We start from the raw sequence: 16,422 nt of genomic DNA, 5'->3' as shown, positions 1-16,422 counted from the left end.
CATGCTTTCATCAGGAAGAGGTATCAGAAGGAGCAGTTTGGGGCACAGCAGCAGAACTGCAAATACCTGCACAGGGTTTCTGTTCTTCCCTCTGCCCCTGTGGGGATGGCTGGGGGTTGTTCTCTGCAGCAACCTGTGCTGGGTGCAGGAGCAGTGGTGAAGGGAGAAGGGCACACTGCAGAGAAAGGAGTGGGTTTGTGGTATGTGGCTGCTTTCTCATCTTGGTTCTTTCTCATGTGCAACTGGCGATGCAGGAAACATTGAGATTCCAGTCCTCCGACAGGGACCAGATCTCTCAACCCCCATCTCGGTGTGGTGTGCCACTCGGACGTCAGACCCTCCATCTGCCAGCCCGGGAATCGATTACGTCCCCAGCTCCAGAAAAATAGAGTTCAGGCCAGGCAAGACAGAAGAGGTGAGGAGCCACTTTCACTCCTGATGAGTCTGCTCTGCCTGGTGACGTTTCTCTCTTGTTTATGTGCATACTCTGTATTTGCCATTTGCCTGTTTTGAAAATCCTCTCGGGGCCACTTGAGACTTGTTAAGGAATTTGCTAGGCACAGACTTACATCTGGTCAGCACTCCAGCCAGGGAACATTCGGGAAAAGGTGTTTGCCTACTCTGAAATGATATGCCGGATTTCTCTAGAACACCATTTCCATTGATTAATGAATTCAGAAAAGGCCTGACATAGTGTCTTTATGTTAGACACCCAGATGGGGGTGCCAGGAAGGATGACAGCTTTGCGCCTCTGAAAGCTGGACTTCTGCTTTCCTTCTAGTTCTGCACTCTGACAATCCTGGACGATGCGCAGTACCCGGTGATAGAGGGGCTGGAGACATTTGTTGTTTATCTCAGCTCACCCCATGGAGCTGAGCTGACAAAGCCGTTCCAAGCAATCGTGGCCATTAGTGACATCTTACAAGATGGTAAGTTTTCCATGGCAGCTCTCTCTGGTCCATCCTAGCTTCTTCCTTCACACTTCCACACAGCAGGAGGCTAGTCCAAGTTACGCTGTTTCTAGGCTGGATTTAGCTAGGATCCTCCCATTCCATTTGGCTGCCCCATTTCTTTCCATGCTTCACTGTCCAAAAGAACTTTGGAAGTGTCTTTTGGAAGAGTCTTTGGAAGTGCAGAATGAATTTTCCTGCAGCATTCCTTCACTTTCAGCCATGCTTTGACTCTTCTGCTTAGAGCTCCAGCCTTTTTCCACACTGTCTGTGCGCTGGAGCCCCCCTTACTGTGTGAGAATGGTTCACTGCATGTTTCCTTGATCTCCTGTTTTAAGGTCTCTCGTGCTTCCTCGCCTGAGGAAAGCACACACTGTGTAATCTAACTTTGGAGCGGTCTATAATCATTTCTACCTTTGTATCTTTTGCTGAGGTCTGCCCTCTGCTGCAAGCTATTTGTTCTGTGCCTGTCCACAGACAATAGGATGGTGCGTTGAGACAGAGCATCCATTTCAGTTCTGAGTCCTCATATAAATCCCTTCCCGACGTGCCTCGCAAACACACCATCCCCGTACCGCCAGCCCGGTCTTGTTCCCCAGCACATTGCAGCAGCACCAAAGTGATAGGGATGAACAAGTTCCATCAGCTGTTGGAGTCAGGTGGCTGAGAGGTGACCAGGAGAGATGCCTTCTTCCTGGAGCGCCGCAGGGTCTGCTGATCCTGTGCTCTGTAGAGGGTTGATGGCAGTAATGGGCACTTGTTTGTTTGAAACTGAACCCTGTATCGAGGCACAGAGGAGATGCGGTTTTATGCTCTGTCTGTCAGTCTCAGTGCAGCAGTTCTGCCAGGGTGTGTGTGTGCTTCGATCAGCTTCTGTCTCTTTGTGAAGCTTCAACGCTGCTTGACTCTTGCTTACCTCCTGCAGTACCAAGCATGCAGTTCACCAAGGACACGTACACGGTGAAGGAGAAGGAGGGTACTCTGCACATCCCCATCTTCCGCACCGGGGACCTGAGCTACGAGTCCTCTGTCAGGTGCTACACCCAGAGCCAGACAGCAGAGGTCATGGAGGACTTTGCAGAGAGGAGAAATGCAGAGGAGTCTCGCATCACTTTCTTGAAAGGGGAGAAGGTGAGCTGAACCTGGCTGACAGGGAGAATGCAGAACCATTGACGGGAGAGGTCCACACCTCCTCAACTCCGCATTGTCAGAGGGAGCTGACAGAGGCCATCCAAACTGGTTTCATAGATGCTGAAGTCACAAATTCTTCTGGTCCTGGAAATAGGACGTGACTGGGAAGGGGCTGTTTGTTTCATGATTAAGCTGGTTAAGACGTGAAGTGCAAATCCTCTGTGTCAGTAGGACTCAGGATAGTTGTAGCAGAGAGCTGTTGGTTTGTGGAAGTAGGTGTCTTCGCTGCTGTGTCTCATCATGTAACTGTGTGGTTTGTCCACACTGAAGTACCAGCCTTAAAAATAAAAGTGTTTCTTCCAGGATTGACAGTACTCGGTCATTAAACCCTGGATAGTGAAGTACAGGGTGGCCTTTAAGTGGCTTCATCAGATTTATGAATGTTTGCTGTTTTCTCCTGTGGTTTGTGGAAGTAGGTGTCTTCGCTGCTGTGTCTCATCATGTAACTGTGTGGTTTGTCCACACTGAAGTACCAGCCTTAAAAATAAAAGTGTTTCTTCCAGGATTGACAGTACTCGGTCATTAAACCCTGGATAGTGAAGTACAGGGTGGCCTTTAAGTGGCTTCATCAGATTTATGAATGTTTGCTCTTTTCTCCTTTCTTGGTTTTAGGTGAAGAACTGCAGTGTTCATATCAGTGATGACTCTGCCTTTGAACCAGAAGAGCAATTCCAGGTCCATCTTGGTAGCCCGCTTGGAAACCATTGGAGTGGAGCTAGGATTGGGAAGCTGAACATGGCAACCGTAACTGTCACCAATGACGAAGACGGTAAGCGAGGATGTCGTAGTGTAGGGTGCAGTTCCAAAGCAGTCAGCGCAGTCTCATCAGCAGTTTGGGGTTTATTTTAGTACACGTGAAGGCCTTCGGTCCCATGTCACGGCTCTGTGCGCAGGTCGCTGGCGTGACGGCTTTGTGCACTGATCTGGTCTTGAAGGGAGGATTAACAGTGGCTGGAACCCACCGTGTGTCCCATTTCCCCCTCCCCTGCAGTTGCACAGGGAGTTGCTGTGCTTCCCCTGAGAGAAGCTGCCTTCCCTCCGCAGTGGCACAGCCTGGAGAGATCTGTGGGGAGGAAGGGGGATGCCAGGTCTCCTCGGTGTGATTGCCAGCGGGGCCTGTAGCACCGTCACGTGGCATGGATTTGGGGACATGTGGTTCAGTGGGAGGCGGGGAATGGGAGAATTATTTGTCATCCTCTGTAGCCCGATGTACGTGTTGGGTTTTGCCCCACGCCTTGCCCTAATTTACATGCAGCCCTTCCAGCTGCAGTTTTGGCCCCTCTTTTGAGAGCCCCTTGCTCTGAAGAAGTGCAGATAAGAGTCTAGAAGGAGCTGAGCTTAGCTCACCCCAGTGCCAAACGCCCTTCATCTGTAAGCAGTCGGCTGGTGTGCCAACCTGGGCCTTTTCCTTCACTGCTGTTTCTTTAGCACCCACCATTGAGTTTGAAGAAGCTGCATACCAAGTACGGGAGCCGCCCGGCCCGGAGGGTGTTGCCGTTTTAAATATCAAAGTGGTCCGCAGAGGAGATCAGAACAGGACCTCGAAAGTCCGCTGTAGCACCCGCGATGGCTCAGCTCAGGCTGGAGTGGATTACTATCCCAAGAGTCGAATGCTCAAATTCAGCCCAGGTAAAGGGTCCTCAGAGGGAACGTTAGAGCTGGTGGCATGACCAGTGATGTTTTGTGTGTATCAGAAAGGAGCATTGAAGGGAAATATTGAGGAGATTTGGAAAAAGCTGCTTTCTGCGTGAGGTTTGCAATGCAACACAGGTCCAACTGCTCCCAGTGAACTGCATTTGCTGTAAGAAGGCATAATATATCCTTAGATTTTGGGATTTAGATTTGATCTGGGGTCTGACCGTGGGCTCATCTCAGTCTTTCTGGGAAGAAACACCTATCTAGCTCTTCAGTGTGCTACGGACGGGGTGCAAGACTTTTCCCCTTCCCTTGCATTAGACGTGACCTTTCCCCTCTCCCCTTCTGGCTGCCTAATCATTCTCAGTTCAAACACACTGGTGTCCTGAGCACCAGCCCTCTCAGCTCGATACAGAGAGTGCCAGGCTGCTGCCCAGGCAGAGGGACAGTGAAAAGGAGGAGGGAATGAGAACCCAGAGGGGGTGAGCTCTTCGCTGAGCAGACTGTAAATGTCTGCAGAGACTTTCTGCTCACTGGAATTAATGTCACTTGAAAAATGGGAAGGCCATCCTAAATCTTGCCGTGTTTTCTCTTGTGTACAACTTTTCATCCCTTCACAATGCCCCGCTGGATGAGAAGGATCCGGCGTTTGGATGCTGAGGGGGAGGTTATGGTTTTTAGCATCTGGCAGGCGAGAGTGAAGCGGCCTTCGGGGGATGTAAGGCTCAGCAGACATCTTTCAGGACCCAGTGCAACAGCTCAGACCGTGTTGCTGGACCAAGAAGCCCTAACCAAACAGTATTGCATACTGGCGTGAGGGAGAGCAGAGATGCACACAGCAGGGGTGGGGGTGTATTTTGGATCACAGGTTTTTACTACAGGGACCTAATACAAGACAAACATTATTAATCACCAGATGGCATCTGCTAGTAAAGCTATCACCTGATCGATTGGATCAGTTGTCATAGCTGGAGTTTTATGTGTAAACTCCTGTGTGCACAGGGCTAAATTATTAGAAGCAATAAGCAGGAATAAAATTTATCATGCGTATTTTATCATAACGTTTCAGTGGTCGTAGCCTAGACCAGCTGTGTGGGATTTTTAGGAGAACTTCAGGGCAATATCTGATAATGAATCATGTTCTCTCTGCTTCTCTTGCATTTCCTCTCACAGGTGTGGACCACATCATGTTTAAGGTGGAGATCATGTCCAATGAAGACCGGGAGTGGCACGAGTCCTTTTCTCTGGTGCTGGGTCCAGATGATCCAGTGGAAGCTGTTCTTGGAGATACCAGCACCGCAATAGTGACTATTTTGGATCAGGAGGCAGCAGGGAGCTTGATTCTTCCAGCACCTCCCGTGGTAAGTTCTCCATGGCAATGGATGTGATTTGGTACCCTTCAACTACAGCCTGAAAATCCCAGTGGGGTTTCTGAAATAAAATTAAGAGCTGCAATCCTTGGAGTGTGTGGGAAGGATTACCTTTTCTGCCCCCTCCCCAGGCGAATGCTGCTGTCTTGCGTCCGTACAGGTCGTCACCCTGGCTGATTACGACCGGGTGGAAGAAGTGACCAAGGACGGTGCTAGGAAATCCCCTTCCCCAGGCTATCCACTTATCTGTGTCACTCCTTGTGACCCTCACTTCCCCAAGTACACCGTCATGAAGGAACGCTGCAGCGAGGCTGGAATCAACCAGTCTTCAATACAGTTCAGCTGGGAAGTAGCAACCCCAACGGATGGAAATGGAGCCAGGTCGCCTTTTGAAACCATCACTGACAACACACCATTCACTAGCGTCAACCACAAGGTACGTGGCACGGTACCGGCACGGCGGAGCTGCAGGAGTGCACAGCAGAGCTCAGCGAGGCCTTGGTCAGCTCCATCGGTCCCTGCACCATGCGATCACTCGGACGTTGGCTGCGTTCCACCAGCTGAAAAGTGGCACACCTGAAAAAGGGGCTGGGCCTGAATAAGAGCTCAGCACGGTGATGTGACCTGTGTTAACAGGGCTTGGCTGTGGGATTGTCTGCTTTCCTTCCCCCTGGCTCAAGTTGCGGGAAGGGCGTAGCTCAGGTTATGAACCGCTTGTTCCTTCAGGCATTGGCTTTGCCGCATGGCTCTGTGTGCAGCCCGAGACCTCTGTCCCTGGACTGGTCACATCCTGCTCACAAGCAGAATTACTGTTCTCCTCTGGGGGCTCTTCCCAGGCACTCCCACATGTGATGGCTTGGCTCTTCTCGGGCATCCAGGTGTGTTTCTGGACCATGCCTACTCATGCATGAGTCTGAGGCATTTTTAGGGGGTAGCGCACACTTTAGTTACAGAGAGATTAAAACCTGAAATCTTCATGAATTTGGGAGTTGGCGTGAGACATAGGGGTGCTTCTTTGGGGATTTCTTTTTTTCTTTTGGCTTCAGAAAATTGAGCGCTGTTCCTCACCGAGCCTGCTGAAAGCACCGCTTCTGTTCACATGGGAAGTAGCTGTGAGTGCTCAGGCACTTCAGTAAATCCCTGGCGGCAGGAGGCATGTGGAGCCTGGCAGATCATAAGAGCTCAGGCTCCCTCTTACCCTCCCGTTGGTACGTGGGCAGAGTTAGGAAGCCGTGAAGCACCCAACACACTCGAGCATCTACTGCAGCACAGGTGCCAAGAGTCCGATCCCAACTGCATGGCCGCGTGGCCAAGCTCCTGGTTTGCCTGTGCTTCGCCTCCGTGCTGCCTCAAAACGCCGGGACAGCGTGATTTTGCTACACAGTCAGATGTTGCACCACTGGTACGTTTGACCCACGTTGCCTGTTTCTCCCTCCTTCCCGGCAGGTGCTGGACAGCATTTACTTCAGCCGGCGGTTCCACGTGCGCTGCGTGGCCAAGGCTGTGGACAAGGCTGGGCATGTGGGGACGCCCCTGAGGAGCAACATCGTTACCATAGGCACAGACAGTGCCATCTGTCACACTCCTGTGGTCGCAGGGACAGCCCGAGGTTTCCAGGCACAGTCATTCATTGCCACTCTGAAGTACTTGGATGTCAAGCACAAGGAGCATCCCAACAGGTATGAGCCTGGAGAAGGGGGACAGCAAAGTCCTTGGCCGGGCTCCCTGGCTTACAGAGCTGGCTTGGCTCAAGAGGAGAACATGTCTGAAACCACATCCCTTCAGGGTCCCTTTTCTGCTGTATCATCCACCCTTTTGTTCCAGAATCCACATCTCGGTGCAGATTCCCCATCAGGACGGTATGCTGCCCCTCATCTCCACCCTGCCGCTGCACAACCTGCATTTCCTTCTCTCTGAGTCCATCTACCGGCACCAGCACGTCTGCTCAAACCTGGTCACCGTCAGAGACCTCAGAGGCATCTCAGGTAGTTTTTCAAGCCAACTGTTGTTTTCTGAACCTGGGGATAGGGAGAAACCAGTAAAGAAATGCAGAGAAAGCTCTGTCTTCCTTCAGGTTCCCTTGACATTATGTAAATAATAATTAATCTTCCTGTACTACAGCAGTGAACAGAGCTGCCATGCATGGGAACGTGTAAGAGAGAACGGGTCAAGCAGCCGAGCTTTGTTTGAGGAGGTTGTAGGCTCACACCGTGCTGGTGATTTTCTGCTTTTCAAATCTATCTTGTGAGATCCATGTGGTTAGAGAGGGATCCACAGGAAGTGGATCGCTGTGTCTCTGTCACTGAGGCCTCCTGCGTGGCAAAAAGAAATAGCAGAAGCAGATTCACTGCGGAAGTAAATGCCAGACCTGAAGAAAAAGGGCAGCTTGTGTCTCTGACATGCAGGGTCATGTGGTCAGTGCTGGTTCCAGGGTGGGCAGGCGTTTGTTCATTTCATACTCAAGCTGTTCTGCATTTCTTAAACTTCAGCCTTTGATTAATAGGTTCCTAAGTTTGGGGTTTAGGATTCTTACCCCATTCCTATAACATTTTCCCCTGTGAAGGCCTGCCTGTGTTCAGTTTGACCTCTAAGACAATGAAGGGAGAGAAGCCCATCATACAATAAAAATCACTGACATGATTTGAGAGTGAAAATGGGACCTCAGTACTTGGCTTCAAGCTCTTTACAAACCGGAGCGATCGGTGTCCTGATGTCTCTTAATCCCAGAGGCAGGGTTTCTGGATGAAGTAACCTACGACAGCATTGTTCTCGGCCCTGGCTATGACCGTCCTTACCAGTTTGACCACACAGTGAGGGAGCCCAAGACGATCCAGCTCTACAAGCACCTCAACCTCAAGAGCTGCATTTGGACTTTCGATGCTTATTACGACATGACTGAATTAATCGACGTCTGCGGGGGCTCTGTCACCGCTGACTTCCAGGTGAGCTGTCATATCCCAAAACTCTTCCACGGAATCCAGATCTTTCTCAGTTTTTAGGCAGAGCTCCGCTTTGAGTTCGTCAATGTTTGCTAGGTGTGTTTGCTGCTCAGCTCTGTACAACAGGGTCATGAGGGGTTTTCCCCCTCTGACCAAGAAAAGAGTGGTGTGTTGTGAAATGGGTTTAATTTGTTTATTTTGGTGGGGGTAACATAAGCTTTATTTTCTTAGTCTCCAGAGTGCCAGTAAAATTTTAGTTTTTGATCTAAGGATGTACTGGAAATAGAAGACATGCTCAGCTTTGCTCTATTCTTTTACAATTCTGACTGTATTCTTAGCCAATATAAATGAGCAAAGAATGGAGCGGAGGCACGTCAGTTCGTACTCCGGAGCGGAGCATGGTCATGGGAATTTTTAACTCACTTCTTAATTAACTGATTGGCAGACCAAAAGCCAAAAATGTTCTTTTATGAAAGAGCAGCTTCCGCTACCCAGACATCTCACTGCCCTCTCGTGGATGGATTATACATGTACATTCCACTCGAGTGAGCATCTCATCTTAGAGATCCTTGGATTAAATTCCCAGTCAAAATGTCACAGCCAGCATCATCTCTTTTGATTCCTGCCGGTCTGGGATACTTGGTTAACTTTCCTTTCATAGCTCCAATGACTTGCACAAACCCAGAGAAGCTACTTAAACTGAACAACTGCATGATTTAGTACGGGGAGACTGGCAGCAACCAGTCTGGAATGTCTCCCTGAGCTCTCTCGGGAGCTTGCAGAGTACAGCTGTGCCCCGCAGATAACAGATGGTGTATGTGCAGCCGGAGGAGAGCTGTGGTATTCCAGATACGCTGAGGGCTGGACCTGAGCAAGCAGAATCACTTGCTGTTAATTCAGGGAATGGAGTCTGAGGGGGTTTTGAGGTGAAGTTGTGACCACAACTCCTTTTGTACCACGACACCAGTGTGCTTTAGCGCTCACCGTTATTTAAAATGCAGGTTTGTCTGAAGTACCCACGCGTAAAGGTAAAGCAAGTTGAGACCCTTATCTCTGACTTAGTTGTAGGAGTTTCTGTAGTGTGTGAGGAGCGCTCTGTGCCTGCATACCCTTTCCCAGCAGTTCATTATGATTTTTCAAATGGCAGTCCAGCAATAACTTTTTTTGCAAATCAGCTCATTGTTTGCCAAGAATGCTCAGTCTTTATGGAGCAATGACATTATATTGCTTTAGAAATACTTCGTCCCTACATCATCCTCACTGTGTTTAGGGCATCCATAGTCCAGAACTAAAAAGGAGTCTTCTGTTGCAGGTACTCTGTCTTTTTTCCACTGTTTTCAGAGCAGAACGTGAATGCAGTGGGTGCTGTGAGTGTTGCCCAGCGTCTCTCCTTCGGAAGGTGCATGACCACCTTTTTTGGGTTTCACTGACAGGTACGGGACTCTGCTCAGTCCTTCCTAACAGTCCACGTCCCACTCTATGTGTCCTACATTTACGTGACAGCGCCGAGAGGTTGGGCTTCCCTTGAGCATCACACGGAGATGGAGTTCTCTTTCTTCTACGACACTGTTCTCTGGAGGACGGGTAGGTCCGAGGCACTTGAAGGGCTACGGGAGAATTGGGTTGTTCTCCTTCTTTCCTTCTGCTTAGTTCCTGCACTGCCACCGCAGCCCTGGGCACAGGTAGCACTCACTGAAGTAAAGGGCAGGCAGGCTGAGTCCAGGTATGCCTGCCTTTGTGTAAGCTTAGCAAGGGGCTGTCATGTCCCCCCCAGCCTCTCTCTGCTCATGGGAACAGTTGTCACTGAGCCCTAGAAAGGGCTGCAGGAAAAGAGCTCTCTCTTCATCTGAGTCTGCACAGCCGGGCAGCGGTTGCTTCTGTGGGGTGCCATAGAATCCCAGAACGGTTTGGGTTGGAAGGGACTCAAAGCCTCATCCAGCCTGGCCTTGAACACTTCCAGGGATGGGGCATCCACAGCTTCTCTGGGCAACCTGTGCCAGTGCCTCACCACCCACTCCGTGAAGAACTTGTTCCTGATATCCAATCTAACCCTCCCCACTTTCAATTTAAACCCGTTACCCCTTGTCCTGTCCCTACAGGCCCTTGTAAAAAGTCCCCCCCAGCTTCCTTGTAGCCCCTTCAGGCACTGGAAGGTGCTATAAGGGCTCCCTGGAGCCTTCTCTTCTCCAGGCTGAACAAGCCCAACTCTCTCAGCCTGTCCCCATAGCAGAGGGGCTCCAGCCCTCGGAGCATCTTCATGGCCTCCTCTGGAGTCGCTCCAACCGGTTGGTAATATCTGGAGTGATGTCTCCAATATTTTCCAGTGATTCCCGTGTGGAAGCTACGGTCACATTCCTCAGCCTTCTGGCTCTCCGGGATGGACTTTTTCCCTTTGTTTGTTAAAACAGCAGTACTCTCAGTGGCGAGCCCTAAAGCCTGCCTGCCCTCTGCTGACAGTTACATCCGAGACCCAACATCCAAGTGTCTGCGTGTGGTTTAACCCTGTGTCTGCGAGTCCCCTATTTCCAACTCATTAATTTTGCTTTCCCGCAATATTTGGAGCCGGTGTGTGCTGGGAACCCGTGCCGGCAGCCTTGAGCAGTGTTGCTGCTCAAAGGGCTACCAGGAACAGGCAGTGCCTCACCTTGGATTTTATTCTGCCAGCGGTGACACTTAGTGTTGTAGAGGAGGGACTCGCAGAGCTTTGTTCATGGAGGGCCACTCGGGAATTAAGGCCAGGAGTTCTCAGAAACAATGATCTACAACTTGTCATGGGAAATAAGTTACACTCACAGGCGAATCACATGGGGAAGCTCCGTATATTTACTTCCTTTATGCTTGAATGAGTCTTAGGTGGCACCTAATAATGGAGGAGGTGTATGGCTGACTCAGTGCAGGATGATCCTAATTAAACCGTGCCTTTTTGGAGCTTTCTCACATGCTTTTGGAGCTACGTGGGGCTGACAGAGCCCACCTGAGGACCGACCGTGCCGTGTGGCCTCCCCAGTGACTTTGTTCTTGCCGCACCATGCAGGAATTCAGACGGACAGCGTGCTCTCCGCCCGGCTGCAGATAATCAGGATCTACATCCGTGAGGATGGCCGGCTGGTTATCGAGTTCAAGACACAGGCCAAGTTCAGAGGTGAGAGCGTTAGTCCTGACAGAGGAAGAGATCAGTGTACAAATACAGATCTGTCCTGAAAGCACAGGGAGCAGCACGAGTCTCTCTTCCCACGAGGAGTCCATCTGTGCTGAGCTGTGCAGCATGGGGTCTCCCCATCTCACCTGTCACCTCCTTGTCCTCACCCCAGGACTTTTTGTGATGGAGCACCACAGCCTGCCGGACGTCAAGTCTTTTCTAATGACCCCAGACCACCTGGGAGGGATCGAATTTGACCTGCAGCTGCTGTGGAGCGCTCAGACTTTCGACTCCCCGTACCAGCTCTGGAGAGCAACCAGCTCCTATAACAGGTGAGGACTGTGGGTTTGGCCACCATCAGCAGTTTCCCACAGCAGGGTGTTAAGTGAAGAACATGCATGTAGTTAACGGCAGCGACGGGGCAGTTTCAAATCCAGGCCTGAGAGAGAAAAATCAGTTCATCTGATTTTCATCAAATATAAATGCATTTCTCTAGCAATCAAGCCAGTGGGTAGGTGGATACCCGTGGTGACAATGTATTCGAGGTTGTTTTGAGGTCTGCAAGTGAAAAGCAGGAGTTCCTGTCCGTGACTGACGGAATCAGTAGTGCTATGCTTGGTGGAAGTAGGTACATTAAGATCTAGAAATATTTGGTTCACTTTTTTAAAAAAAAATTCCTTTTCATTATTAGTTCTGTGACTTCTGTGCCTTCTTACGGTCTGTGCTTCTTGCACAGAGGGTCAGATTAAACACCGCGGGTCAAATTTGTCTCTCCTGCTGGAGCAGAGGGACATTTCTGGGGCAAGGGATAGGTCCTGCTATGAACTTTGTCTTGCCTGCTTACGCTACTCAGAAAGTGGTGGGTGTTAGGCAAACGCATCAGCTGGGTGAGCAGCTTGGAGTCTCGTTTGGTGACCGCGGTGTCTCCCATCTGTTCCCAGGAAGGACTACTCTGGAGAGTACACGATCTTCTTAATCCCCTGCACCGTGCAGCCCACGCAGCCGTGGGTAGAGCCTGGAGACAAGCCCCTGCCCTGCACGGCTCACGCTCCGGAGCGGTAAGCAGTCCCCAGCAGCACGGCAGCTGGGCAGCGTCAGCCCCTTTTGGGTTGTTCGTGCGGTCACACCAGGCGTGAGACAGGCCACAACAGCAGCGGGAAGGGAAAAGGGGAGGGGAGGAACCTCTCCTTTGGCTCAGGAGTCCCCTTGCAATGGAGACAAAAATCAAACCTGCAGGGAAAAGATTTCAGCTGGTCGTGCAGAGCCCTTTACTGCAGAACTGGGGCAGGGTGGGGGGCAACCAGCCATCTTGGGCTGAATTCCCACCGTACTGTGGGCTGCTGGACTACAAATAGCAAAGTAGGAGGGAGGAAAGGTGAAGCACACCGTGTTGGTCACCAGCATGTATCTTCAGATGCATCCAAACTAAACCTCTCCTCTTTCCTTTCCTGGCCCAAATTTTAGATTTCTCATCCCCATCGCCTTCCAGCAGACAAACCGCCCAGTTCCTGTCGTGTACTCCCTAAACACGGAGTTTCAGCTGTGTAACAACGAGAAGGTGTTCCTGATGGATCCCACCAAATCCGAAATGTCTCTGGCAGAAATGGATTACAAAGGGGCTTTTTCAAAGGGTAGGATTCATTTCCTTCTTCTCCACTGTTCTGCTTGTACCTAATGTTTCTGCCGTCACTTCCGTCCCTCTGAAGGAGAAGGGTGAAGCCAGATTTGCCTCTTTCACAGCAACAGGCAGCATTTGGAGCTGCTTACGGCCCTGTAACAGAATGACCAGAAGACAAGAATGTGCTCTGGCATCAGATTCTGCCATCTACACACGCACATCAAAACCCTGCAAACCCAGAGCCATGCGTAGTTGGGGGCGTTTGGCTCCAACAATGGTTCTCTTGTTGGAGAATTTAACCTGACTGTGATTTTCCCAACCTCCTCAGGGCAAATCCTGTACGGCCGCGTGCTCTGGAACCCCGAACAAAACCTAAATGCTGCCTACAAACTGCAGTTGGAAAAAGTCTATCTGTGTACAGGCAAGGATGGCTACGTGCCTTTCTTTGACCCGACGGGCACCGTCTATAACGAGGGGCCCCAGTATGGCTGCATTCAACCCAACAAGCACCTGAAACACCGCTTTCTCCTCTTGGTAAGTGTTCTGCTGTCGACAAAGCTGCTGAGTCGAGTATTGTGTGTGATCAATGCCCGGAGAAGTCTGGTCTCTCAGCCTTTTGCTGACGTAACAGGGAACTAAATGACCTTCCTGTTTGTGGGGAGGGGCTGCACATATTCCAGGTTAGTTTGTGTCAGCTGTTTCAGCCCGCACACTCTCGCTAGCCTGGCTGTCCCAGGCGATGCAGCGCTCTTGCCTTGCTGTTTGCCTTTCCCCAGGCACCCCGAAACCCTGCAACACCCCGCAGTCTCTAGGCAGCCCCTGCCACCCACACCATTGTGCAGCCACAGGAAAACAGCACCAGAATGAAGTGTGGTGCCTCTGCTAAACACTCCCCTCGTCTGAGGGGTCTGAAATGCTTGCAGAACTGCCCTCCGCTTCTGCTTTCTGTTTGGCTTTTCCCCCGACTCGGAACAGATTCCAACTACAAAGGGATGAGAAGTGAAAAGAGGTAGATATGTTTTGCAGTACTGGGCAGACAGGTGCAAACCATGCAGACAAGATCAGTTTCTCCTCAGTCTCTGTGAGTATTTCTTAGTCTAAAGAAAACCCCAAACCACAAATGAGGAAGAAAAGGAAGTGATGTACCAAGCACCTAAAACTTCCCTCGATCTCTGCTTGTACCATGGCTCAGGATTGGTGGGACTGGCATCATATAAAGGGAGGTTTATTCACCAGTTAGTTACTCAGCAGTTCTCCTCCCTTGTGCAAACCTACGATTCGCTCCCGAGACACGTTCAGCTCTTACTACATGCTTTGTAGCTAACATTTCCCAGCGTCCCCGCTGGCTGCCCCGTTACCGCTCGCGGGACGAGGGTCACGTTCATGGCATCAGCTGGTTTGCCGTGTGTATTTGAGCCCGCCGGTTAAACTCTTCTCCTGATGTTCAGTTCTACAAACCTCATACTGACACAGTCGGTGTTAAAACAGTGTGAAGTGTCTACAAACCACAGAGGTCACCAGTGTTTTCTGTGCGGTAAGCCGTGCGGCCAAAGACACGTCCATGCCCGCATGTGGGTGTGGAGACTGGGCGTTTGGGTTCGATGTCTGCAGCAGCACACGGGGCTTCCCTTGGGAAAGGTGATGGCATGCACCCCTTTTCATGACGCCTCTCTGATTCCCAGGATCGAAACCAACCGGAAGTGACCGATAAGTATTTCCACGACGTGCCTTTTGACGCCCACTTTGCTTCTGAACTCTCCGAATTTCATGCAGTAAGCAGCATGCCCGGAGTCGATGGATTTACGCTCAAGGTGGATGCTCTCTACAAGGTACGTGCCACGTGGTATCGGTAGCCCAAAAGCAACTTCTCTGTCCAGCATGTTCCCAGCGCTTTCAAATTGTAGGCTCTGGGCCTGACACTGCCTAGAGAAACCAAATCAACGCTAGGGCAGGCCTTGCAGCCCTCTGCCTTTTAACAGCAACGCTCAGCCAACCCTTCTGCTGGCGTGGTGGGACGCGCTGTCTCCACACCCACCCACAGCGTGGTCTCCGTGAAGCAAGGCAGCCTCCCGTCCACGTGATTATCTGCGCTTGCAGGTCGTACGGTAGCAGGCCTCTCCTTGATTTGCCTGGGTGTAAACGCGAGGTGAGGAACCAGAGTCTCTGTTCAGCAGTGCCAACGGCGCCAGCCCTTCCTCTGAAGGCAGCCGCAGCTCAGAGCTCTCCACGCCCCTTCCCGGTGTTGGGGCAGGCGACCTCTGGTTGCGGTTCCTGTCTGTGCGTAGAAGCTGGGAGTACCAGACTCGGAGTGGCGGAGCAGACTGGCAGAAACAGGAGGGACTCAGAGGAAGCTCAGTCCAGGGCAGAACTTTATATCCTGGTTCCTGGGCTTGTTTGGCCCTCCCCAGAGAGGCCCTCTTTGGGTGACCTCTGTTTGCTTAAGTGTTTTTTTACCATAAATCAACAGTGGAGCCAATTAAGAAGCAAACTCCAACACAGAAAAAGGAGATGAGTAGTTTATTCTGGTGACTACATTTTTTGTTTTCCAAAGCACTCAGGAAAGCAGCTCTTTAAAAACGTATTATTAACGTTCCAGAATTAATTATGGCAGTTGCCAGAGACAGACAAAAGACCCAACACCTCACCTCGTGATGAATATTATCGCAGGCGCTTGTAGAACCACACAGACCTTGTCTGCCACTATTTGCATGAGTCGGGAAACGGGACAAAACCGCAGCCGGCTCTGCCTTTACTCCACAAAATCACTCAATCTAAAAACTGTAGTTTGAATTTCCCGTCTTCCCTTTCTTAAAGGTGGAAGCTGGACACCAGTGGTACCTTCAGGTCATCTACGTCATCAGCCCCGAGAGCGCGGCGGGGCCTCGTGTGCAGCGATCCCTCGCTGCCCGCTGGAAACGCGCCCGCAGGGACTTGGTCGATAGCGACGGGAGGCCGATGCTGGACGATTCCTTGGTCTACGACAACGAAGGCGACCAGGTCAAGAACGGCACCAACATGAAGTCACTGATCTTGGAGAGGGAGGAAGCCGCTGTCGCGGCCTCCTTATCTCAAACAGGCGCTTCCCTGGGGAGCGCCTTCGCTGCCCTCACCCTGCTCCTGCTGGTGCTCTCCGGGGTTTGCCTCCTCGCCAGGAGGTGTGGAAAGCTGCGGAGGAAGCGGGAGGCGGCCAGAGCCGCCCTGGAGGAGCATCCCCTGAACACCAAGGTGGAGCTGCCCAGGGGTGCAGGGAAGGCCCTGGACGGCCGGTACTGCACCGTGAGGAATATTAACATATTGAGGGAGAACGGGGGCATCGGCGAGGGGAAAGGCCGGAAGGTGAAGCAGGTGAACTTGGAAATCAAAGTCCACAACAATTTGCACGACGGAACGGAGGTTTAACGGAGCACACGCTTGGGTTTGGGAAGAGCTTTTTATAAATCATAAAACAAACCAACAAAATCCCCAACAGAGAAAAGCTAAGGACGGTTCCGCTGTTATTTTCGTACTCGTTTGGGAAGGAGGAGCAGCTCTAGGTCACCGCTGCGCCCGGCTGAGCTGCATCATTGCACAGCACCACTGG

The 16,422-nt window shown here is 51.2% G+C and overlaps 1 protein-coding gene across 1 annotated transcript in view; it reads left to right on the top strand.

Moving 5' to 3' along the window:
• The window catches only part of FRAS1 (Fraser extracellular matrix complex subunit 1), a gene marked incomplete at its 5' end in the record, with an annotated part of 38,269 nt that extends 22,028 nt beyond the window's left edge, over positions 1-16,241 (top strand). The window contains 18 exons of the mRNA XM_010160950.1: positions 255-415; positions 782-929; positions 1,876-2,081; positions 2,754-2,910; positions 3,570-3,770; positions 4,950-5,137; positions 5,307-5,582; positions 6,593-6,825; positions 6,971-7,131; positions 7,874-8,088; positions 9,519-9,669; positions 11,120-11,227; positions 11,397-11,556; positions 12,166-12,282; positions 12,689-12,855; positions 13,171-13,376; positions 14,525-14,671; positions 15,657-16,241. Of these exons, the coding sequence (XP_010159252.1) occupies positions 255-415; positions 782-929; positions 1,876-2,081; positions 2,754-2,910; positions 3,570-3,770; positions 4,950-5,137; positions 5,307-5,582; positions 6,593-6,825; positions 6,971-7,131; positions 7,874-8,088; positions 9,519-9,669; positions 11,120-11,227; positions 11,397-11,556; positions 12,166-12,282; positions 12,689-12,855; positions 13,171-13,376; positions 14,525-14,671; positions 15,657-16,241 (3,587 nt within the window). The remainder of the gene's footprint in view (positions 1-254; positions 416-781; positions 930-1,875; positions 2,082-2,753; positions 2,911-3,569; positions 3,771-4,949; positions 5,138-5,306; positions 5,583-6,592; positions 6,826-6,970; positions 7,132-7,873; positions 8,089-9,518; positions 9,670-11,119; positions 11,228-11,396; positions 11,557-12,165; positions 12,283-12,688; positions 12,856-13,170; positions 13,377-14,524; positions 14,672-15,656) is intronic.
• Between the last annotated feature and the right edge of the window lie 181 nt (positions 16,242-16,422).

Source organism: Eurypyga helias, unplaced genomic scaffold (assembly GCF_000690775.1).
Source record: "Eurypyga helias isolate BGI_N326 unplaced genomic scaffold, ASM69077v1 scaffold49991, whole genome shotgun sequence".
Taxonomy (NCBI): domain Eukaryota; kingdom Metazoa; phylum Chordata; class Aves; order Eurypygiformes; family Eurypygidae; genus Eurypyga; species Eurypyga helias.
The sequence above is the reverse complement of the archived record's forward strand: the minus strand, read 5'-3'. Positions and strand labels throughout refer to the sequence as shown.